Here is a 25,996-nt window from a genome sequence, read left to right on the forward strand (position 1 = left end):
TGCACAGATGTTGATAGAATGCAGGTCACTTGACTTGTCAGTGTCTTCTCTCCAGCCACTCATAATCTTGAGGTTTGTAAGGATATCTGGTTACTTTGTCTTAAATTTCACCGTGTGTTTTTGGTTCTTCTAGTTTCTCTGTCTCTGTATATGTGGAGATTTGGGAATATTCAAAAAGTCTGCTGCAAGTATTACAAGCATCTTTCCACATTTCCTGATTTTTTTTTTTAATCCAGCATTTTGGCTTAAAATGTTAAGAAAGTATCTCATTCCTCTTGTTATTTGAAAAAGAAACCTGTATTCATTTTTATTCAAATAATAGTTCCAAACATTAAGAGTTATATTTTAAAACATATGTTATCTTCTGAAATTAAAAAGAATAATTGAGTTTTGAGAAACTAAGTTTAGAGGGATTAATGGTTTTGGTCCTTATGTTTTAGCAAAAATAATTTCAACTACTTCTTTGAAATTACTTGCCATAATATGTGTGGTTAAAACTAGAAAATAAAGGTTAGTACTTATTAAAAATTAATAAGTTCTAGGCAGTGGCTTAAGGCAGGTCTCCCCAACCTCTGGGATATAATGCCTGATGATCTGAGGTGGAACTGATGTAGTAATAATAGAATTAAAGTACACAGTAAATATAGTGCACTTTAATCATCCCCAAACTACCCCCTTCCCGTATATGGAAAAATTGTCTTCTGAAACCAGTCTCTGGTGCCAAACTAGTTGGGGACCACTGGTTTAAGAGACTTTCTGTTGAGGTTTAGAGATATTAAATAACTATAAGATCACACCAAACTATTTATATATTGAACAAACTGCCCTAAATGTTTTATGTGTGTTTAATTTTCAGTACAATCATAGTACTACTATTATTCCCATTTTACTGATGAGGAAAGTAAGGCACGGACCTATTAGGTGACTTGTCCAAGGTCACATGTGTAGGTGGTAAGGCTTAAAACTAGGATTTAAACTCAGATACTTTACATCCAGATCCCACATTTAGCCCATCTATACAATCTCTCAATAGCATGGCTAAGTTTTGAGCTAGTGTAATAGGAAATCTTGATTCTTTTGGCTGAAAAGAGACCTCAAAATTATTGGGTTGGAGCTGATCATTAACAAAGAGGTTTTATTTTTTTCTTCTCATATCAGTGAGCAGTTCCCTTAACAGAGAAGAACAATTTAAAGCTATATTCTTGTCTGCTTATTTCACTTTCACACTTCCACAATCAAAGAAACAGGTATCTAATTTCCTGTCAGTAGCACTCACTCTTTAAAGAGGTAGAATTCTTGAAAAGTAGCTATTTCCTTAAGGAAATATCACATATAAAGACCGTTATTGGGTTGGCCAAAAAGTTCATTCAGGTTTTTTTTATAACATCTTGCCAAAAAACCCGAACAAACTTTTTAAACAACCCAGTATTTTATGACCAGTACAGAGAGTGGATTAAGAAAGTTAGATATTCTTCCCTTTTATATTCTACAAGCTATTTATTAGTAAAATGTAATGAGTAAACATAGCCAATGGTACAGATGGAAACATCTACTGATCTTTAACTGCCTTACTGGGAAGAATTTTTATCATTGGCCATTGCAGTATGCCGCTTTGCAGTGACCTTGGGCTAGCTAGTACAAAGTGGTTAGAGTGTTTTGTTTTTGCTCTGCATGCATGTGTGTGTGTGTGTGTGTGTGTGTGTGTCCATTTGCCCCAGTTCACTTTGTGATATGGAAGCCTCTATTGGCTTTTTATTTGGATTCAAACTTTTTAGCGCTGGCTCTCGAGGTTCTTCTCCATCCTGGTTTTGCTTCTGTTGCCTTAATGAATTACTTCTACCCCCTGCTTGTGGCCCATCTCCAGATCCCATCTCCCTCGTACTCACACATCCGTGCGGCTGCTGTGCCCTCCTACTATCTCTCTGGCAGACCACCCTCCTTGTCCTTCATTCCAGTCCCTCCTCTGTGCTCATTAATTCGGTGTTTTGGAACCACCTCCGTCAATTCTAAGGACAAACAATGATGAATTTTTCTGACAGCTCAAATGCCCATGATTTCTCCTTCCCTATTCACTGGTTTTTTTGAGTGGATTCCAGTTTTTCTCCCCATGGGCGGTGCTGCCTTTCCTATTTAACTCTACACTCAATGAATAGAGACGTTGCCCCATTCTGTGCTGTGCCCTGGCACAGAGTTGATTCTCTCTGTACAAGTCTCACTGTTACATTTGCTGCAGTATGTGATGTTGGCAAACAAACCCTTCAGTACACATCTTTGAGTTCCATTGTAGCCTCATTAACATTGTTCCCTCTTGTAGAAGATAGGTTAGTGCTGGTCCTTTTCCAAAGAAATTCATTACTACTGTGCTGAAAAGATGGCCTTTAATGGTGGTCTCACTGGGTGCTCCCCAGGCTCTGTGAAAGGAAGGGATCAGAAATGGCAGCACGCTTTTCCTTGGCTTGTCTTCTTTCACATTTCCTAGGAAAACAGACAATCACTGCTGATTAAAAGCAAAAACAAATCAGAACCAACAAACAAAACAAACCAAACCCTTACCCTGGGCTTTCTGAAATCAGGTTATATTACTTTACTTCTTCCCTGACCCTACTGTTCTCTCTCACTCCCCCTTATTAAATCTGACTATTGACTGTAACTCTATAATCCTTTGAGCCTTCTGGGTTCTTTGGAAGACTTTGCTGGTGATCATTATCTAATTATCTCTTGAAGACTAATTATAGATGTCTGTGTGTGTTGAGTGGGGAGCATTCTTTACTAAGATTTATGTACAGCTTCAGTTTAGATTGCCTTTGGCCTCAGAGAATATTTAAGTTAAAGGATTTAAAAACATTGCAAAATGAGAAAGTAACAGAAAAAAAGGAGAGAGCTAGGAAGGGAGGAAAGCTAACCTCCTGGTTTGCTTTTAAGTGGATGGGTGGGAAGAGGTCATCAAACACGGATGTGTCATGGATCTTCCAGCAACGAGGGAAGCAATCATAGGTTTCATTCCTACAGATACATCCCCTGTTCTACAGGTAAGTATTTAAGAAGAAAGTGAGAAATGAAGAAGTGAACTGTGCTTGCTTTTTGAACTAAAGTTCAAACTGTTTGTTTAAGCTTTTTACTCTATACAATGATTTTATCTGGTTTATAGTGGTACCTATTTAACCTAGGGGGTAGCAGGTACATTGGCAGCTATGATAGTATTAATAATAGTACAGTCCTTATATAAGGATCATGGTTATTGTCACACTGTTTGCCTGTGTTCTCCTTGACTGCTGCTGTTGCTGCTGTTAAGTCGCTTCAGTCGTATCCGACTCTGTGCGACCCCATAGACAGCAGCCCACCAGGCTCTGCTGTCCCTGGAATTCTCCAGGCAAGAACACTGGAGTGAGTTGCCATTTCCTTCTCCATTGCGTGAAAGTGAAAAGTGAAAGTGAAGTCGCTCAGTGGCGACTGACTCGTAGTGACCCCGTGGAATGCAGCCCACCAGGCTCCTCCATCCATGGGATTTTCTAGGCAAGAGTACTGGAGTGGCTTGCCATTGCCCTCTCCCTCTACTTGACTAGAAACCCTAAAAGCCAGTGAAAACTTTTCACCCAATCTGCTCTGTGCGTGTGTGCATGCTCAGTCACTTCAGTCGTGTCCACCTCTTTCCGACCCCATGGAGTCGGAAAGGCCCCTTTGTCCTTGGGATTCTCCAGGCAAGAACACTGGAGTGGGTTGCCATTTACTTCTCCAGGGGATCTTCTTGACCCAGGGATCAAACCTGGGTCTCCTGCATTGCAGGCAGATTCTTTACTGCTGAGCCACTGGAGAGCCCCCAGTTTATTCTAGCTAAAACTTATTTTCTATTTTGATGGCTTTTTCTTGCAAAGAATTGAGTTAGTGCTATTGGTGACTGGTATCCCTAAATCATGATCTTAGACTAAGCCTCTCATCACAAGTACTAGTTGCAAAATATTAGAATGCATTGCCCTTTCTTTCAGTTGGCTCCTGGAAGTTAGTTCTGGATGTGTTACTTCAACCTGTACGTTCCAGAATCTAGAAGCAGTTTTCCAGTGTGTGTTTCTGTCTGCCCACAATGCCCATTATAGCTTCTTAGGCCAGTGCTCTCCTGCATAGAGCTAGGAAAATCATCATCAGTCCAGCTCTTCTTTAGCAACATAATGAAATCAACTGAATGCTTCCTCTCTTTGCCAGCCTTCTATATCAGCCTCTTTTTCTGGGTCCATTTTGGATGCTCTGAATTTTAGGGGATGACTTTCTTAGCTTCATGCATCATCCCTTCTTCCAGTCATCACAACTCCACACAATACCTGTGAGAGGTTAATCACCTCTGCATTTCCTTTCACCAGCTCTGCAGCTCTGTTTTCTGCACCTTCACTCATCAGAGCCAGAAAAGTATGGGGCATGGAGACAACGAAACCTGCATCCCCCATGGCTGACCAGGGGAATGGTGGGAAGGGAGGACCTGGGTTCATCACCATAGCGCCATCTGACAGTCTGTACAGCCGAATAAGGGGGAGGAAAGGCTTCCTTGTCAGCCTGGCTCTATTACAGGCTAGCTGTGTGCCCTTGTGCAGATTGCAGCCTCAGCCAGCCTCACTTTCTTCATCCTTCAGATGAGGTTGATAGCCATAATACTACATATTACTGTCAACTTCCCATGAGGATCAAATCAGATAATGTAGGGAAAGCATTTCACTCTATGCCTAGTGCATAGTGTGCTTGCAAGTATTAACAAAAGAAAGGGACACAGCAAGAGAGTAAAAATGCAACAGAGAACAAAAGAAACAATCAAGGTCAAATAACCAAAATGAGTAAACCTGCTGGATTCTATTTGCATGAGGTTATGACTTTATTTAAGCCTGTTTTATAAATTTACAGGAACTAAACAACTCCTTTAGGAAGCCCAACAGACAGAGAAAGACTGTATCTTTCTGGGCAGTGGTCAGGCGAGCATGGATGGTGGTATCAGGCAAAGACCAAGAGCCTTGGTCTTAGCATGAGAAGGTCCAGGCACCACCCTTCACAGGCTGGGGACCCTGGGCAGAGCAACGCTTTCACGCCTTGGTCTCTTCACTGAGCTGGCCAAGCTGGCTGACACCGGAGACCCCTTCTGTTCTATAGATTCAGACCTCTGAGCTAGAAAAGGATATTGGACAATGAAGCACATGAGGCAAAACTAATAATGTCATCTTCCATTTTGGAAGGGTATTTTGGAGACTCGTATGCCCTGTTAGCATGTGGATTCCTGCAACTGAGTGCCAGTCTGTTACTTCTGCCTGGGTGACAAACAGCTCTGCTATTTCCATACCTCACCATGCACCCATCTTCCAAAAAGACAGGAACTTTGAAAGTGCATAAAGGCTGCAGGCAGCTTTCACACTGTAGCTTTTTTTTTTTTTTATCACAGTAGCAACATACATTACTATTTAATTATGCAGCTTCCAGCTTCTTTCCTGACAAAGCAAAGCCTCATTGCTTATTGAAAAGGGGGCTTGTAATCAGCCAGAATCCACTCAGTTGTGCTTAGCCTGGTGACATTCCCATCCCCTCTTTCCACTCCAGGAAGTGAAGGCAGTTTTTTCAGCCACTGCGGAAAAATCAGAGTGCTGTTTTATAAGGTAACAAAAACGGCATTTCAGCCATACTGTGTCAGCAGCAGTTTGCTCTGTTTGTCTGACCAGGTGTCTCTTTGGTCCTTGTATCCTCCTCAACTAACCCTGAGGGCTTCTCGTTCTCAGAAAACATGACCCATTCACAGACATTCTTCTTCTGGTATTGATTTCCCAGTGACCTTTCCTTTTTTCCCTCTTGTCTATATTTAAGCTCTTTTTATCTTCAAGGAAAAGAATGATGGTCATGGCCAAGGTTATACTTGGAAAATGGAATTGCTGAGTGATTTTCATTGACATTTTTTTTAAAAAAGTCTTTGACCTCACATTGCTCTCTGCATGTTGGAAGCGCCCTCTATTTATGATTCATTGCTCCCTGCCCCCATTTTAGCTCTCTTTTTTTTCCCCCCTTGGCCTTGCTGCACAGCATGTGGGTTCTTAGTTCCCAACTAGGGATCGAACCCGCGCCCCTTGCACTGAAGGGGCAGCATCTTAACCACTGGACCGCCAGGGAGGTCCCTCAGCTTTCCTTCTTTATCAGGTGAAACTGCTTTTCGCTTTGCCCTCCATGCCTCTATGCCAGTGTGTCTTCTCTAAATAAAACTTTCCTCCCATCATTTTTTGCCAGTGCAAATCTCCCCTTTTGAAACAATTTCTAACAAATTCCCTAGGAAATTGTTCCGTACATCATGCTACTTTAGCAAGCAGGGCTCCCTATGTCTGTGTCAGTGTACATGTCCCTTTATAGTTACTCTTAGCTCTCTGTCTTTAGAATATATGAATCCCTAGAAGGATGAAGGTTTAATTTTCATTTCCTTTCTTAGAAGCTGAACAGTAAAATCTGCTCTTTAATAAAGATCATTAAGTTCAACTCATACACTAAAGCCTATTCTATTTTGTATCTTACCCGTAGAGCAAGCATTAGAACTAACCAAGAACTTTATTACTCTTGCCTCTAAGGTGTGATCTTGCTTCATCAACTTAGCATAATACTTAAGTGAAAGTTAAAGCTTATTTTTCATTCCTTTGAAACAAAATGTTTGATTTTTCTATGCTTCCAATTCACAGCTGTCCACATATGCATATCAGCATATGACAGATATGTGTGTGTGTGTGCGTGCTTAGTCATGTCTGACTCTTTACAACTCCATGAACTGTAGCCCACAGTCCCCATGGGATTTTCCAGGCAAGAATACTAGAGTGAGTTGCCACTTCCAGGGGACCTGGGAGATCTTCCCAACCCAGGGATCGAAGCCATGTCTTCTGCATTGGCAGGTGGATTCTTTACCACTGAGCCACCTGGGAAGCCCACATGCTGATATGGGAGGAGTCAAAATTCGTGTTTTTATTATAACCTAATTCCAGGTATAAATCTTCTTGTCTGTCTTCACTTTTACAAGTAAGGACAGACTCTAAAAGTTTTATCTTTTAGAAAAATAGTGTCGTTTCTGATTCTTTGTGACCCTATGGACTGTAGCCCGCCAGGCTTCTCTGTCCTTGGGATTCTCCAGGCAAGAATATTGGAGTGGGTTGCCATTTCCTCCTTTAGGGGATTCTCCCGACCCAGGGATCAAACTCATGTCTCCTTTGGCTCCTGCATTGCAGGTGGATTCTATACTGTAATGGTACACTTCTGTTAGAAGTGCATTTCACTGATCTGTGTCCCTGAAAGTGACTTTTGCTGTGTCAACTCCTCCTTGGCTTTATTTTGTTCCAGAGAGGGGTGTTGGGGCTAAACACAGTCTTCCTCTCAGTCACAAAGGTCTTCATCTGACAGAGTGGTCAGCATGCTGCTGGATGATGACAAGGAACTCAACGGACATCCCAGTGACTGGATGACCTGTAGACCTCTCATCAGTTTGAGCTCAAGAGCACAATCATTTGTTCTTGGATCCTGGCCTTAAATGCCACTTCCCACACAGTCTTGATGTTTGGTTAAAACCAATAACCATCCGTCACTTTCAAGCCCCGTCAGATCTGCTTGTGGCTATCAGTGAATGATATATGAGCACACTTTTCCAACCTAAGTTCCTTTTAGACGTCATGAAGGACACTGCTAAAATACATCGCGTGAGTTTAAGGAGACCCGTCACAGGAGGAAGCCAGCCTGACAATAAGGGAAAGAATGAAGCCCCAGCCCCCATGCTGTCACCCAAGATCCTTAGGAAAAGTTGTCAGGACTGTGGCCAGCAGCCTGTCTTCTCCTGGGCACCTTCCTCTCATCTGTGAGGCTAACAGGGACCTTATTTCTTAGTTCTTCTATTTCTCCGGCCCTCTCAGGATGATGCTTCATCATCCAAATGCCAGGAAAGAAAAAAATCAACAAAGTTTGTCCGTCTAAATTAAATTATCTCAGCATTCTAGGGATGAACAACTTTTGGAAAATACTAGAACTTCCTTTTTAATCTCTGACATTCCTAAAGCAGTTTGCCATGCACTAAGTATTTTAATATGTATGACTTTATCCACATGATAAGGAGAAAGAGTGTTATTGTATACTACGATTATTTAGGGTTCATGAATTCAGTCAGTTGTAATCAGATTAAAACCCGTGACTAATAGGAAAAATCCTCACTGTGGATGGAGGCTTAATATTTATTGAACAAAAATAAATAATTCTATAATCTTGATACTAAAGATGAATTTATATTTTTCTAGTTTTATGGGAATAATTGGATATTACTTTCGAAGAGGGCACTACAAAGAAAAAAGTGTGTTGACCCACTTCATACGAAAATGACATTAATCTGTCATCACTAGAAAAAACATTAATTTTGAGCTCTACAGACTGTCAAGAAGGAATTTTCAAGAACTTCTCTGGCCCCCAGTAACTGTCACTGCATATTTTCACAGTTGGTGGAAAGTAACATATTGTGACTCTGAAAGAGTATGAACCCAGTTGGCCCTTTAACCTGTGAACTTTTCTCTAACCCAGTACCCAAAGCAAATTAATTAATGTGTGACATTTGTTTTAACAAGGAACTAAGCCCTGGAGAAGGGCATGGCAGCCCACTCCAGTATTCTTGCCTGGAGAATCCCATGGACAGAGGAGCTTGACAGGCTACAGTTCACGGGGTCACAAAGAGTCAGACACAATTGAGTAATGAACACAAGGCTTAAAGGCTCTGATTTGACCCATTTGTAAACATTTCTGGTTTATTGAGATACTTTTATAATGCTGTTTCACTGCATCTGGTAAGCACCATGATATAATTTTAAAAGCTATGGAAATATTTTCAGCTCCAAAATCAACTGCCATGTGTAGCAGGGGCAGTAAAATAGGTTTTATTCTATTCCTTAGAACATCTCCCTTGACCCACAGTTTGAAGAGTGTTGAAATGATTCACCTGGCTAGGTGAATCACCAGACCAAGTGGCTAGTACGCATTACATATATTTCCTGTACTAGAGAATTTTCATTAAGAGGTGGCATATGGATAAAGCAAAGAGGGAAAAAACTAAAAACACCATCTCTGTGCTTATGGCTTAATTGCAGAGATGGAGCTTAAAGACGAAAAATAACCGGAAAACAGTTTCACAACAAGAGATAAACAAATGAGATGTTTGGGAGAGACATCTGGTTCCTTCAGGTTTATGGCTAATTCCAGTGATCTGTAAGAGAAATGGAAGTGACTGTGAACAGAGCACATCCTGGTGCTCTGGCAGCAAGGTGCACATTCTCTGCCAGAAGGGAATGTTGGATGAGTTGGGGGGCGGGGCGGGGAGGCTGTTTGTTTTTTCTGCAAACAGGAGACATCTTCCATGCTAATAGCAGCTTCAGAAAGATTGCTGCAGCAGATGGAAAGAACCCATATACATTCATGCATTCAGTTAGCAGGGGCTAATTGAATTTGAGGATTAACTCTGTCATTAGAGAGACACAAAACCTATTTATGTCTCCATCTATGGTTGCACAAGCTGAAAGGAATTTGGCACAGGTGGTATCTGAGTCTTAGACCACTGTAGCATTGAATGGCCTTTACATTAACCACCGATGGGTTCATCCCAACGAAGAAGACGTGATAATGGAATATGTGAGATGTGTGCTCTGTACCCCACACGCTCTATTTCAGCAGTGGAGGAGACACCAGTAGGCAGAATACGAGGAATTTAAGACTCAAGATCTATGAGTGTTTGCCTGACTGGAGAAGAGAAAGAGGAGGCGCAGTCTTCTCTCACATTCGATGATTAATGAGAGCACACCTTGTGTGGTTGTTATTGTACAGTCGCTCAGTCGTGTCCAACTCTTTGCAGCCCCATGGACTGCAGCACACCAGGCTTCCCTGCACATCACTGTCACCAGGAATTTGTTCAAATTCATGTCCATTCAGTCAGTGATGCCATCCAACCATCTCATCTTCTGTCTCCCTCATTTCCTCCTGCCCTTAATCTTTCCCAGCATCAGAGTCTTTTCCCGTGAGTTGGCTGTTTGCATCAGGTGCCCAGAGTATTGGAGTTTCAGCATTAGTCCTTCTAATGAATATTCAGGGTTGATTTCCTTTAGGATTGCTTGGTTTGATCTCCTTGCTCTCACCTTAGGGACTTTCAAGAGTCTTCTCCAACATCACAGTTCAAAAGCATCAGTTCTTTGGCACTCTGCCTTCTTTATGGTCCAACTCTCACATCCATACGTGATGATGGCTACTGGAAAAGCCATCAGTTCAGTTCAGTCGCTCAGTTGTGTCCAACTTTTTGCAGCCTATTTCACTGCAGCACACCAGGCTTCCCTGTCCATCACCAACTTCCGGAGTTTACTCAAACTCAGGTCCATTGAGTCAGTGATGCCGTTCAAGCATCTCATCCTCTGTCGTCCCCTTCTCCTCCCACCTTCAATCTTCCCCAGCATCAGGGTCTTTTCAAATGAGGCAGCTCTTCACATCAGGTGGCCAAAGTATGGGAGTTTCAGCTTCAGTATCGGTCCTTCCAATGAATATTCAGGGCCAATTTCCTTTAGGATGGACTGGTTGGATCTCCTTGCAGTCCAAGGGACTCTCAAGAGTCTTCTCCAAACCACAGTTCAAAAACATCAATTCTTCCCTGCTCAGCTTTCTTTATAGCCCAGCTCTCACATCCATACATGACTACTGGAAAAACCATAGCCTTGACTAGGTAGACCTTTGTTGACAAAGTAATGTCTCTGCTTTTTAATATGCTGTCTAGGTTGGTCATAACTTTCCTTCCAAGGAATGTCTTTTAATTTCTTGGCTGCAGTCAACATCTGTAGTGATTTTGGAGCCCAAAAAAATAAAGTCAGCCACTCTTTCTACTGTTTCCCCATCTATTTGCCGTGAAATGATGGGACCAGATGCCATGATCTTAGTTTTCTGATGTTGGGTTTTGAACCAACTTTTTCACTCTCCTCTTTCAATCTCATCAAAAGACTCTTTAATTCTTCGCTTTCTGCCACAAGTGTGGTGTCATCTGTATATCTGAGGTAATTGATATTTCTCCCGGCAATCTTGATTTCAGCTTATGCTTCATCTAGTCCAGCATTTCTCATGATGTTCTCTGCATATAAGTTAAATAAGCAGGGTGACAATATACAGACTTGACGTACTCCTTTTCCTATTTGGAACCAGTCTGTTGTTCCATGTCCAGTTCTAACTTGCTTCCTGACCTGCATACAGGTTTCTCAAGAGGCAGGTCAGGTGGTCTGGTATTCCCATCTCTTTCAGAATTTTCCACAGTTTATTGTGATCCACACAGTCAAAGGCTTTGGCATAGTCAATAAAGCAGAAATTGATGTTTTTCTGGAACTCTCTTGCTTTTTCCATGATCCAGCACATGTTGGCAATTTGATCTCTGGTTCCTCTGCCTTTTCGAAAACCAGCTTGAACATTTGGAAGTTCACGGTTCACGTATTGCTGAAGCCTGGCTTGGAGAATTTTGAGCATCACTTTACTAGCATGTGAGATGAGTGCAATTGTATAATAGTTTGAGCATTCATTGGCATTGCCTTTCTTTGGGATTGGAATGAAAACTAACCTTTTCCAGTCCTGTGGCCACTGCTGAGTTTTCCACATTTGCTGGCATATTGAGTGCAGCACTTTCACAGCATCATCTCTCAGGATTTGGAATAGCTCAACTGGAATTCCATCACCTCCACTAGCTTTGTTCATAGTGATGCTTCCTAAGACCCACTTGACTTCACATTCTGGGATGTCTGGCTCTAGGTGAGTGATCACACCATCGTGATTATCTTGGTCGTGAAGATCTTTTTTGTACAGTTCTTCTGTGTTCTCTTGCCACCTCTTCTTAATATGTTCTGCTTCTGTTAGGTCCATATCATTTCTGTCCTTTATTGAGCCCATCTTTGCATGAAATATTCCCTTGGTATCTCTAATTTTCTTGAAGAGATCTCTCGTCTTTCCCATTCTATTGTTTTCCTCTATTTCTTGCATTGATCACTGAGGAAGGCTTTCTTATCTCACCTCACTATTCTTTAGAACTCTGCATTCAAATGGGTATATCTTTCCTTTTCTCCTTTGCTTTTGGCTTCTCTTCTTTTCACAGCTATTTTTAAGGCCTTCTCTGACAGCCATTTTGCTTTTCTGCATTTCTTTTTCTTGGGGATGGTCTTGATCCCTGTCTCCTGTACGGTGTCACAAACCTCCTTCCATAGTTCATTAGGCACTGTATCAGATCTAGTCGCTTACATCTATTTCTCACTTTCACTGTAAAATTGTAAGGAATTTGATTTAGGTCATACCTGAATGGTCTACTGGTTTTCCCTACTTTTTTCATTTTAAGTCTGAATTGCAATAAGGAATTCATGATCTGAGCCACAGTCAGCTCCGTTCAACTTTGGCTTCTTCAGCATTACTGGTCGGGGCATAGATTTGGATTACCCTGGTATTGAATGGTTTGCCCTGGAAATGAAGAGAGATCATTCTGTCATTTTTGAGATTGCATCCACGTACTGCATTTCGGACTCTTCTGTTGACTATGATGGCTACTCCATTTCTTCTAAGGGATTCTTGCCCACGGTAGTAGATATAATGATCATCTAAGTTATATTCACCCATTCCAGTCCCTTTTAGTTTGCTGATTCCTAGAATGTTGACATTCACTCTTGCCATCTCCTATTTGACCAGTTCCAATTTGCCTTGATTCATGGACCTAACATCCCAGGTTCCTATGCAATATTGCTCTTTACAGCATCAGACCTTTCTTCTATCACCAGTCACATCCACAAATGGGTGTTGTTTTTGCTTTGGCTCCATCCCTTCATTCTTTCTGGAGTTATTTCTCCACTGATCTACAGTAACATATTGGACACCTACCGACCTGGGGAATTCATCTTTCAGTGTCCTGTCTTTGTCTTTTCATACTGTTCATGGGGTTCTCAAGGCAAGAATACTGAAGTGGTTTGCCATTCCCTTCTCCAGTGGACCACATTTTGTCAGAACTCTCCACTATGACCCGTCCATCTTGGGTGGCCCTACATGGCATGGCTCATAGTTTTCATTGAGTTAGACAAGACTGTGGTCCCTGTGATTAGATTGGTTAGTTTTCTGTGGTTTTCAGTCTGTCTGCCCTCTGATGGAGAAGGATAAGAGACTTATGGGAGCTTCCTGATGGGAGAGACTGACTGAGGGGGAAACTATTCTCATTCTGATGGGCAGGGTCATGCTCAGTGAATCTTTAAGTGTTTTAATGTTGATGGGAGGGGCTCTGTTCCCTCCTTGCTATTTACCTGAGGCCAAACTATGGTGGAGGTAATGAAGATAATGGGGACCTCCTCCAAAAGTCCCATGCATGCACTGCTACCCCTAGTGCCCCCAACCCTGTGGCAGGCCACCAGGACCCACGCCTCTGCAGAGACTCCTGGACACTCCCTGGCAAGTCTGGGTCAGTCTCTTGTGGGGTCCCTACTCCTTTCTCCTGGGTCCTGGTGCACACAGGGTTCTGTTTGTGCCCTCCAAGAGCCTATTTCTCAGTCCTGTGTAAGTTCTGGAAGCTCTGTGGTGGGGTTAATGACGACCTCCTCTAAGAGGGCCTATGCCATACCCAGGTCTGCTGCACCCAGAGCCCCTGGCCCTGTGGCAGTCCACTGCTGACCTGTACCTCCACAGGAGACACTCAAACACAGTTCTGTCCTCAGTATCTGTGAGGTCTCTGGCTCCTGGTGCACACAAGGTTTGTTTGAGCCCTCTGAGCGTCTCTGGCAGGAATGGGGTTTGATTCTAAGCATGAATCCACGATCCTACCATCTTGCTGGGGCTTCTCCTTTGCCCTTGGATGTGGGGTATCTCCTCACAGCCAGTCCAGCACCTACCATCTTACTGGGGTTTCTCTGACCTTGGATGTGGGGTATCTCCTCATAGCCGCCACTCCTGACATTGGAAAAGCCATAGCTTTGAGTATACAGGCCCTAGTCAGCAAAGTGATGTCTATGCTTTTTAATACCTTATATAGAATTCTTAATTCAACTCAACCAGCATTTGCTGTCTGCAGAGTCTTCTACTTGCCTTTCCTCTTCCTACTCCAAAAACCTGGTTCTTCAGATAAGTAGTTCTCAGCCTTTTTTATTTATCTGCTGAGATGCTCAATGTAAAACAGATGACATTGTTTCTGTCACACAAGTGTTCTTGGGCATCTCCCAACACTGACTGAAGGTCAGCACTGACCCCTTGACTCCAAGCACATCATGACGCAAGTGTAGGATGTGACAGATCGTATTTTTCCTAAAACAGCATTGTCTCCCATCCCACACATTCTCCTTGCAACATGTCTTTGACTATGTTTTCATTGAGCTATGGGGTGTGTATCTCCTTTCCTTGAACATGGACAAACTTGAGACTGAAGCGGGGCACACGTGACGCTGTGGTGGGGTCCAAGGCAAGGTGACTTCCCCTGGGCTCCCTTGGAATGGTTGCTTTTGAAACACAGTCATCATTTCCAGAGGAAGCCCTGGCAGCCCATGGACGTCCACACGAGAGGCGTCAGAGCTCCCAGCTGAAGCCAGCTCCTACTTAGCAGTCATGTGTGTGACCCAGGCAGTCCATGGACGTCCACACGAGAGGCGTCAGAGCTCCCAGCTGAAGCCAGCTCCTACTTAGCAGTCATGTGTGTGACCCAGGCAGTCCATGGACGTCCACACGAGAGGCGTCAGAGCTCCCAGCTGAAGCCAGCTCCTACTTAGCAGTCATGTGTGTGATCATCTTGAAAGCAGATCTTTAAGCTCTCAGTGAATCTGCCCCAGCTGATGCCAGATTGAGCACAAACAACAATTTCTGCTTAACCCAGCCCAAGCTTCAGCTTTTGAGCAAAATAAATAATTGTCGTGTTTTAAGTCACTGTGTTTTGGAATATTTTGCTATGCAAGGATAGGGAACTGATACAGATTTGTGTGTCATTAGAATAATAATCTTAAATTTGTTCTAATATATTTTTAAGAACCCTTAGTGCTTTGGCTATTACTATTAATAAATAACTTGGCAACATATGTTATTATCAATTGTCAAAACTTCCTTGAAGCCTCAGTTAACATGCAGAGGTCTTTAGCAATATCTAATTCCTCTTTTCTTTCACCTTGTCTTGGGATTGTTCAGTAAGAGTATGTAAAATAATATTAATTACAGTATTTTCATGAGCGGCTTCCTCCTTTATGTCTGATTAGCATAATTCAGCGTAGTTATCCATACCATGAAATGTGTGTTAGGTTACTTTTGCTATTTTTTTTAAATTTTATTTTATTTTTAAACTTTACATAATTGTATTAGTTTTGCCAAATATTAAAATGAATCCGCCACAGGTATACACGTGTTCCCTATCCTGAACCCTCCTCCCTCCTCCCTCCCCATACCATCCCTCTGGGTCGTCCCAGTGCACCAGCCCCAAGCATCCAGTATTGTGTATCGAACCTGGACTGGTGACTCGTTTCTTACATGATATTTTACATGTTTCAATGTCATTCTCCCAAATCTTCCCACCCTCTCCCTCTCCCACAGAGTCCATAAGACTGTTCTATACATCATTGTCTCTTTTGCTGTCTCGTATACCGGGTTATTGTTACCATCTTTCTAAATTCCATATATATGTGTTAGTATACTGTATTGATGTTTTTCCTTCTGGCTTACTTCACTCTGTATAATAGGCTCCAGTTTCATCCACCTCAGTAGAACTGATTCAAATGTATTCTTTTTAATGGCTGAGTAATACTCCATTGTGTATATGTACCATAGCTTTCTTATCCATTCATCTGCTGATGGACATCTAGGTTGTTTCCATGTCTTGGCTATTATAAACAGTGCTGCAATGAACATTGGGGTACATGTGTCTCTTTCCCTTCTGGTTTCCTCAGTGTGTTTGCTATTTTTGATGCTTATTTTAAATTCCATTTTGGGGAGCTGAGCCTTCACAGTTTGTTGCTGATGTACCAGGGTTTGCTGTTCACGAAGCAGAGAAATTGGACAGAATGCTGCTGATAAGGAAAATACAGGAAAAACTATGTAGAAATATGGATCTCAGAGAAGTAAGCTCTCGGGCACCTGGGAATGCAGCCTCGGTGGGGCTGAGCAATACTAAGAAAGGAAAAGTGTGAAGACACCTGTTGTGATCAGATCAAGGGAACTGTGAACCTGACATTGGCCATAGTGGGGCTGGTTCTTCAGCCTCTGTTTTGTTGTAAGAAGGGTTGGAGCTTGGAGCCATAAAATGACTTCACTTTCTGTCTGATGCATCTGTGAAGCTTTTGTTTGAGGTTGTTTTAATTTCTGCCACCCTGCCCCCAGCTACAGAAGAAACAGAAGGTGGAAGGAACTGTGACCTCAGATTCAGAGAAAATATTTTTTAAAAAATAAAAATAAAAGAAACTAGCATCCTTTTGTCTCTCAGCTGGATTGCTAACTACCTGTGTGACCTTGGAAAGTTACTTCTCAAGCACCATTTTCCTCCTCTATTAAATGCAAGGGTTAGACTAAGGCTACATAGAGCTCTGGAATGTGGAATATGACTCCTGACACATTATTTTATGTTCTGATTCTTGCTTTGTAAATATTTAGGAGTGAAATGTATGCAGAACTTGGCAAAGTCAGATGTATATTTATGAATCTCAGTGAATCGGCTGATTTTTACCCCGTAGGCCTCCAGAAGCCATTTTTGTTCAACAGTTTTTGTTGTTACTTTTAATCTTTTTCTCCCACAATTAAAAGATTTAAATGGCCACTATCATTAACAAGTGACAATCAGGAACAGAACATTAATTTTAAAACTGAAAAATAACATGAAAGGTTAAAATTTTTAAATAGACACAAGTGCTCAGAGTTGTGACTCTGTTTATAGTTATTTTAGTTGATTTACTGAGATTTACAAGCATTGTGGCTTTGCCAAGTTCAGTATGCTTTTTTTTTTTTTTTTTTTGGCAAATATTTTTGTTGCAAAGCAGACTTTGCAACCTTAAACTATCCCTTTGGAATTAGTCATGTGACGTGTTCTAGAACTGTAATTGACTTGAGTCTCACCTCATTTCACAGCTAAGAAGTGATTCATTTCTGTGTAATGGTGTTAACATCAGTATTCCGTGGTGTTCTACACAGAAAACCACAGTGGTCACAGTCACTGTTCCTTGAGCTTACTTGCAAGGCAGAGTCTCAAAAGAACTGATTTTATCTTCGTTTTCATAATGAGAGACCTGAAGCTTGGTTAAAATAACTTGCCCACTAGTTAATGATGTGCGGGCGTACTAAGTCACTTCAGTCGTGTCTGACTTTGCAACGCTGTGGACTGTAGCCCACCAGGCTCACAAGCCTTAAACTCAGGCAATATGATTCTAAACTCAGTTAAAATATATCCCTTCCTAATTTGGATTTCTTGCCAAAATATCAGTTTTCGGAGAGGATGGAGTTTATTTTGTACAGTCAGCTTGGAACAGGGCCTGGCCTGGCAGAAGCAGGTGGGCCAGCCTGTGGCCCATGGACTATTTTCTCCCATCATGATGGGAGGGAGTCACTTTTTGCCTTCTGTGCACAGATATCTAAGGATGTCTGGGCTTCTGGGAATCCAGGCCGAAGAGGGGCTGTAAGAGGAAGACATTTGACTCCTTCCCGGTAGTCCTGACTTTTCCATTCCAGCTTTCTGTCTCAGGATGCTTACCGTTCCGCAGTTGATCAGGAGGCACAGTGCTGAAGGAAAAATAAATCATTTCTTATAAGCTAATGATCCAACTTCTAAACTCTCGAAAATGACAAACTTTTCAATCCTCTACCCCTTTACTTTCCTGTCTGACTGTATAAGTTTATGTGATTTAATCGTCTAGGAAACCTAGTAGTCATATACTCAATAACCCTTGTATCCCACTGGCCATTTAACTTCCCTTGTTCTTTTGAATTTGGGAGCATTGTTTACCCTATATGAAGGAGTTTTGGAAAAGGCCAGAAGGCAGGCTCTGAGCTGAAGAAATAATAAAAAAAAAAATAATGCTGTAATCATAACAATTCATTATTTGTTTTTAAGCTTGATCTTTCAGAAGGTTATTATCTGGAGTTGAATACTAATGGAGTCAAGCTCTGTTTATGCAGAGGAAATCTTAAACAACAGTGTTCAGGAGGGAAGGACATTAATCAGCAGAGAAGAGGGCCTTGTGCCTAATAATGTTTGCATAATAGCTACCCTTGAGTGTATTGCTTGACTTAAAAATAAATATTCATGTTTTCCATCTCAGTACAATTGGAAATTATTTGTGGTTATGATTCTTTTATATGCTCTTCTGTCTGTTCAGGGGGACTTTAAATTGGGAAGCTAGGAAACCAAAAGACATAAATAAAGATGTTGGGAGTGGAGTGAGGTAGCAATGGAAAGCTGCCGTGATGGGGGCACATGAACTGAGAGCAGGTCGCAACTCTGTTCGCAGGAAGGGAGGGGCCGAATCAAACTGGCAGGCGTCAGGACATTTACGTGATTCTCTGATTTACTTTCAACTCCTCCTAGCTTCTCATTGCTCACAGGATAAAAATGTAGGTCCCTTCTCTGGACGAAGAGGTGCTCACCGGAGTGGTCGCACTGGAACTTCACAGTCATGATGTGTGACAACCCAGCCTCAGGGGTGATCACGCAGACCTCTTCCCAGGGCCCTTCGGACAGCCTCTTAACTTACAAGTCCTCATTTGTACCTTCCCTTCATCTTTTAAGGATTTCCCAAATCTTTTTTGCTAATGAAACCACTGATTGTGGAAGAGTTGGCTTAACTTCACCTCCTCCAACAATCCTTTGAACTCGGCAGGTAGCCAGTGAGTTTCCCCCCAGCCTCTCATTCATCCATTCACTCATGTTCAGTACTCTTCCAATAGTATTTATCCTGGAGAATTTTTTCATCATCCTGACTTATTGCTCATATGCACCAAATGTTATTCACTGGTGCTTTAAGTTAGCGAATTCTACTTTTCTCTCTCCTTTGTTCTTTCTTTTTTCTATTTCTTTTAAATGTCTGGGAAGTGTTTCAGTGTGGTCTTGAAAATGCAGGCTCTATATTGTCAGGAACGTCTGTGTGTCATTTTCAAGGCTTTTCACGAACTGCCTTCTCAGGCAGTTACCCTAGCCTTCTTTCTCTCCTAAATGGATATAGAGTATCCTGTAGCGTAAAAGCCCAAACTGAGTCATTTGCCCACACCTGCAATTGCTCGTGCTTGCCCCTGCCTCCCTCTCCCTGTCCTCTCACACAGAGTTGACATCTTGGGAAAGCTCCACCATCTCACTGGCTCCTGCAGCCCGGCCTCACCTCTGATGAGGGCCGTATGAACAACGATATGCCCGATTGACTTCACACAGCAATTCACCCTCCTTGCTAGGCTCCTTCTGAAGTGTGTGTATGTGTTTTTCATGTACTTAGGTGTAGTCACAGAAGTACTATAATCTATCCCTTCTGTCCGTATAACTTATCCTATTTATAAACTGCTTATTTGGCTTCATCTTTACTACAGAGAGGTGACCAGGACAGCTGTTAATCTTACTTTAGATAAGAAAGTTGATTTAAAAAGTTTGACTTCTTAAGGCTGAGTGCTGAAGAACTGATGCTTTCAAATTGTGGTGCTGGAGAACTCTTGAGAGTCCCTTGGACTGCAAGGAGATCAAAGCAGTCAATCCTAAAGGAAATCAACCCTGAATACCCATTGGAAGGACTGATGATAAGGCTGAAGCTCCAGTATTTTGGCCACCTGATGTGAAGAGTTGACTCATTAGAAAAGACCCTGAGGGTGGGAAAGATTGAGGACAGGGGTGGAAGGGGCTGGCAGGGGATGAGATGGTTGGATGGCATCACCGCCTCAATGGACATGAGTTTGAGCAAACTCTGGGAGATAGTGAAGGACAGGGAAGTCTGGTGTGCTACAGTCCATGCAGTTGCAGAGTCGGACATGACTTAATGACTAAACAACAAGTAAATTGCAGAGATCGGAATTAGACTCCAGTTAAAGACTATTTCCTTTCATTTTCCTTAGGCCCCACAAAGCCCTGGAGACTTACTACAGGGTGAACTCCCAGAGGGCACAGGACAGAGCCTGGGATGGTCACAGGGACCTGCATTGTGGGGTGATTGAGCTACCATGGTCTCTGTGCCCTGAGAGAGTCATTTCCATCTGAATGTCAGTGTCCCATCTGTAAAAGGAAGAATGAGACACGTTTTTTAGGTTCTTTTGACATACAACATTTTATTAATTCCCTTTCTGTTATTTTTTAGAAACATCTATTTGTTTGCTTGTCTGTGCCAGGTCGTAGCTGCAGCACACAGGATCTTTAGTTATGGCATGTGAATTGTTAGCTGTGACACTTGGGGTCTAGTTCTCTGACCAGGGATAGAACCCCACCTCCCCTGCATTAGGAGTGCAGAGTATTAGCCACTGGACCATTAGAAAGTCCCCTTTTCTGTTATTTTTATCTCCATTGCCTTTCACTCCTTTCCTCTTTGCTCTCTTTCTGTCTGGAGAAGGAAATGGCAGCCCACTCCAGTATTCTTACCTGGAGAATCCCATGGACAGAGGAGCCTGATGGGCTATAGTCCATGGGGTCACAAAGAGCTGGACATGACTGAGAAACTAGCACTCTGTTCTGTCAGTTCAACAACTGATTGGTGCACACTGACTGTGTACAAAGAGCATTATTGCGCCTGGCGCCGTAGTCCCAGCTTAAACAGCTTGTTATGGAAAAGAAACATTCTTCCCTCTCTTTCCTGTTCTTCCTTTCTCGCTCTTCTTCCTTTATTCTCCCTTCCGTGCTCAAGCAGCTGTCATCATTTCCTAAGTTTTCCGAGACTTCTGCTTTGGTCAGAGGGAAGGCACTCGGCCCTGGGCCTCTGAACAAGTTGAACATGTCTGTGGTTCTTTGGCTCTGATCACCCAGGGCCCATAAGTGCGCATGATGAAAGCTTCACGGGGTTTGTTCAGTGATAGTCAAGGCCACCATATGCTTTGATACTGCATTTTTGGCCAACTGTATACGAGAGACTCTGAAATAAGAGTAAAATGATACTTTGAAAAATAAACTTCAAACCTTCTAATTTGGGGGGAGGTGACTTTAAAACTTTAAAATGATCTTTTTCTTGAGCAATTTTAAAATATAGGTATTTTTCTAAAGGGACCATTTTTGACCTAATACAACTGTCCCCTTTAGGAGTCATAACCAGCATTAGAGTCATATATTCTTTTCCTCTTTTATTATATTTTTTTCATTTTTCTTCTGCACCCCACGTGACATGCACAGGTATTTAGATTATTTTCCCCTCAGCTAAGTAGAAGGAAATGGCAGTGCACTCCAATATTCTTGCCTGGAGAGTCCCATGGACAGAGGAGCCTGACAGACAACAGTCCATGGGGTCGCAAGAGTTGGACATGACTCAGCGACTAAATCGCCACCACCGCCACCAAGTAGCCTTACAATTAGTTTAATTAAACTTTCAGAGTTCTTTCTATAAGAATCACCAATAAATTGTATGCTAAATGTATGATTACTTTCTTTAGAACATAATTAAAATATGTGTTTCTTCTTTATTGCTTCTAATCCTTCTTTCCATAGCAGTAGGTATTTATTTATAATTATAGAACACAAAATTACTAATAATTTTTGAACCCCCAAAGGACAAAGTAGAAGGAATTAGAAAGAAGGGAGCAGAAACAATCCTAATAATCAGGCACTCTGCATCAGTGGATGAGATAAGAACACTTATGTGATTTAATAAACCCTTTCAAAGATCTGATATAATTGAGACTTGCTGGTTTACACATGTGGAAACTGAGGCTCAGAGGGGTTAGATAACTCGCCTAGAATTCCACCGCCTGTAAGGGTCAGAGCTAAGATTTGAATCCAGTATGTGTGACTCTACATTTCATGTTCGCTTTTCTGTACTAGGGCTGGAGGGGGTTCCTGTCGGCTCTAGAATGATGTACAAGATGAATGCCCAGGGAGGGAAGGGGTGAAGAGAAGGCCTCAGTTTGTCCCACGTTTCAACCTTTGGCATGCTTCTCCTCCCCTGACCCCCACCCCAAATGTAGACTGTGTCTCCCAAATATGGATCCAGCCCTTTGTAATATTTTCATGAGAGGGTCTTCTACTAATGGGACATCTCTCTTTTGTCTTTCACAGCAATTTTGCAGGCAGTAATAGCTGGTGATCTTATGAAGGTAAGATATCTTCCTACCAGAACTTTTGGTGATTCTTTAAGAACTCTAAATCAGCATAATTTCTCACCAAATTTTCATGATCCCATTTATGATTTCCCATCCCCCTGGTGCTAGCTGGGTAGAAGGCAGAAGGATGTTCTTTTTGAGAATTGAGCAGAGAGGGTGAGAGGAGTCCTTGTAGCATTACCATGTCTCCAAACAGCAAAGGGTCTGTGCAAAGGCACAGTGCTGTCTGCCTTGACTGATTACAACTGATATGTGTCCCCAGGAGACAGTACTTATAGTACCCCGGGTTCCTGCTATCTGGAACTAATATTTGAAGTTTAAAGATTTCTTTCAGCCCAAGTCTTTAAATGAATGCATCTGTAAGAATAACCTGGACAATACCCAGAAATACTTTGTTTAAACAAGAGACAACATCATGCAACATTATTGCCATTTTGAACTCTGGGGATCACAGTTAATCAGAAGATACTCTGATCTGCCTTGAATATTGTGATTTGTGCTCATGTTTTCAATTTAGTTGAGAGGAAACTGCTGCCTCCTGAGTGAATGCAAATTCTGAAGTCAGACTGTCTGGGTTCAGATCTTGGCTCTGCCTTTGACTATATATGAGACTTTGTATAATAACCTAATTGTCTCTGGGCCTCTGTTTCTTCATCTGTAAAATGGAATCACATTGGTCTTCTCTTTGCTTTACTGTGAGGATTGAATATAAAATTCATGTAAAGCTCTTAAGATTGTTCCTATAACTTCATAGAAGGGACTCTCCCAAGATAGCTGTTTTGTTAATACAGTGTTAATCTGTGTTCCTTTAATAGTTAAACATAACAGAGAGACAAATGTTTGTTATAAAGTATAATATAGTCCATGAATACCCAGAAAGCTATATTTGGTCCCAAGTTATTTTCAGGTGTCAGGACTTAAGACTGCCTGGGTATCCCTGTATACGTCATAATGGCATTGATCTGCTCTGTATTATCAGCAACTTTCCCAGGCAGAGGCTCCAACTAACTCAAGTTCAGTGCTATCCCAGATTGAGAACCCAGAAGCCTTAAAAGAAAGTTAAGAAGCACTAGCTCAGTTGATAAAGAATCTGCCTGCGATGCAGGAGACCCCAGTTCAATTCCTGAGTCGAAAAGATCTGCTGGATAAAGGATAGGCTACCTACTCCAGTATTCTTGGGCTTCCCTAATGACGCAGCTAGTAAAAAATCCACCTGCAATGCAGGAGACCTGAGTTCGATCCCTGGGTTGGGAAGATCCCCTGGAGAAGGGAAAGGGTGCTCACTCCAGTATTCTGGCCTTGAAAATCCTATCTATGGACTGTATAGTCCATGGGGCCGCAAAGAGTCGGACACGACTGAGCGACTTTTACACACACACAGGCTCTTGTATACAAGTTTTTTGGAAGCACATCTGTTGAATAAACTGAGAAACCTCAGAGCTACATTGTTAACAGGTTACTAGAAGAAAACAAGGGCTGAGAAGGTTGTCAGCATCTTGTTAAACTGTTATCTTCAGACACACATCCCTGGGAATGGTGCCCGTGCCATGACCAGATCACAGTGTTACTAGGAATTGCTAGCCACAAGAGGAAAGTGCTCTCTAAGCAGTGTATATACCTGAATTCAGTGCCATTTCCAAGCAGTGGATTAAACCAAATATTATCCTATATTCCCTGCAAAGCCTTTTTGGATTCTGTGAGCAAAAGGCATGAGTTCAGACCTGATCCCTCCTCTTGGAGGGTTTCTAAGCCAGAAAATTTTGCAAAATGATGTTGTACCTTTGAAACCACTTCATTTTGTTTTGTATATACTTTTAGTCTAGGCAACAGATTTTCCAGGGCCCTGGGCATGTTACTGCACTTCTTTGGTACTTAACAGAGAATTATGTGAGAGAAGGGTAATCACTATATTCGGCTGGTTGCCTTATTTCATTCTCTGTTATAATTCTTTCCTAGATGACTGAGAAATGACTCAGTAACATCTGATTTACTGAGAGGTGAAATATAAAGCCTGAGGGTTTTTCTTTTTCACTTTTTGCTTTCTTTTCCTTCCCAAGTACTTTCCCCTCCTTTTCTTTATCTTCTTCCATTTCTCTGTCACATGTAGAAAGTACTATAAATATTAAATACTCAACTGGGTGTGTGTGTCACAAGTGTGAGGAAGGAGGGGGAGAATGGGAGAGTTGAAAGGGGAAGCAAGGTCCAAGCACACCAGTGAACTGAGAATAGACCCTGGATCAGCCCTGCGTGCAGGCTGTCATGTGTAGCTCCTATCCACCGGGCTGCACAGCATACCCATGGACTAACCTAATGGCCACAGTGTCTATGAACACCACAGCAAGGCAAAATCGGGGCAGCTGATGGGTTGGGTCTCTGTGACTGTGTGAGCCCAAATCCTTTGTGGATCTTCCCACAAAGAATGGATGTGCCATTGTGAGACAGTACAGTTGAACAGAACAGGATTCTTAGATTGTCATGGAAGACAGCTACTTCTTCCTGTTCCTTTGCTTCTCAATTTAGGCATGAAAACTCTATGTTCCTTGTGCACGCTCAGTCGCTTCAGTTGTGTCCGACTCTTCGCATCCCTATGGACTGTAGCCTGCCAGGCTCCTCTGTCCGTGAAGATTCTTCAGGCAAGAATACTGGAGTGGGTTGCCGTTTCTTCCTCTAGGGAATCTTGCAAACCCTGGGCCTGAACCCACATCACTTACGTCTCCTGCACTGGCGGGCAGGTTCTTTACCACTGCCTCCTGGGAAGCCCCGTGTTCCTTACTTCCAGTCAGTTGCTCCTTTGTGATCAGTTTTCTAGGAAGTCTTCCATGGTTTTTCCATCCCCTACTTCATGTTTTCCTAGTGCCCTGTGCTACCCTCCTCATTGTCCTCTTCATCTCTGTGCAATTCTTTTTTGTTTTTTATTAACTTTATTCTTTTTTTTAAATTTTATTTTTAAACTTTTAAATATTATTTTTAAACTTTACAATATTGTATTGGTTTTGCCAAATATCGAAATGAATCCGCCACAGGTATACACGTGTTCCCTATCCTGAACCTTCCTCCCTCCTCCCTCCCCATACCATCCCTCTGGGTCGTCCCAGTGCACCAGCCCCAAGCATCCAGTATCGTGCATCGAACCTGGACTGGCGACTCATTTCATACATGATAGTATACATGTTTCAATGCCATTCTCCCAAATCTTCCCACCCTCTCCCTCTCCAACAGAGTCCATAGGACTGTTCTATACATCAGTGTCTCTTTTGCTGTCTCGTATACAGGGTTATTGTTACCATCTTTCTAAATTCCATATATATGCATGAGTATACTATATTGGTGTTTTTCTTTCTGGCTTACTTCACTCTGTATAATAGGCTCCAGTTTCATCCACCTCATTAGAACTGATTCAAATGTATTCTTTTTAATGGCTGAGTAATACTCCATTGTGTATATGTACCATAGCTTTCTTATCCATTCATCTGCTGATGGACATCTAGGTTGCTTCCATGTCCTGGCTATTATGAACAGCGCTGCGATGAACATTGGGGTACACATGTCTCTTTCCCTTCTGGTTTCCTCAGTGTGTATGCCCAGCAGTGGGATTCTGCAATTCTTTAAAAATCTCTCTCTCCCATGGACAGTGAGGTCTTGGAGGCTTAGAGGTCAGTGGTCAAGTTGTATTCATGTTAGTTTCCTTGGCATCTGGCACATGGCTAATCTATAGTTGTATTTGAGTGAATGTATAAACTATGAATTTAGTCTCTTTGACCTTATG

At 42.2% G+C, this 25,996-nt stretch overlaps 1 protein-coding gene across 2 annotated transcripts in view; it reads left to right on the forward strand.

The window, feature by feature from the left end:
* The window catches only part of DGKI (diacylglycerol kinase iota), a 517,513-nt gene that overhangs the window by 459,868 nt on the left and 31,649 nt on the right, over nt 1-25,996 (forward strand). For both annotated transcript variants that reach the window (XM_027538894.1, XM_027538896.1), the window contains one exon: nt 22,187-22,224. In XM_027538894.1, coding sequence (XP_027394695.1) covers nt 22,187-22,224 — 38 coding nt within the window. The remainder of the gene's footprint in view (nt 1-22,186; nt 22,225-25,996) is intronic.

The sequence above is a fragment of the Bos indicus x Bos taurus genome, chromosome 4, assembly GCF_003369695.1.
Source record: "Bos indicus x Bos taurus breed Angus x Brahman F1 hybrid chromosome 4, Bos_hybrid_MaternalHap_v2.0, whole genome shotgun sequence".
Lineage (NCBI taxonomy): Eukaryota > Metazoa > Chordata > Mammalia > Artiodactyla > Bovidae > Bos > Bos indicus x Bos taurus.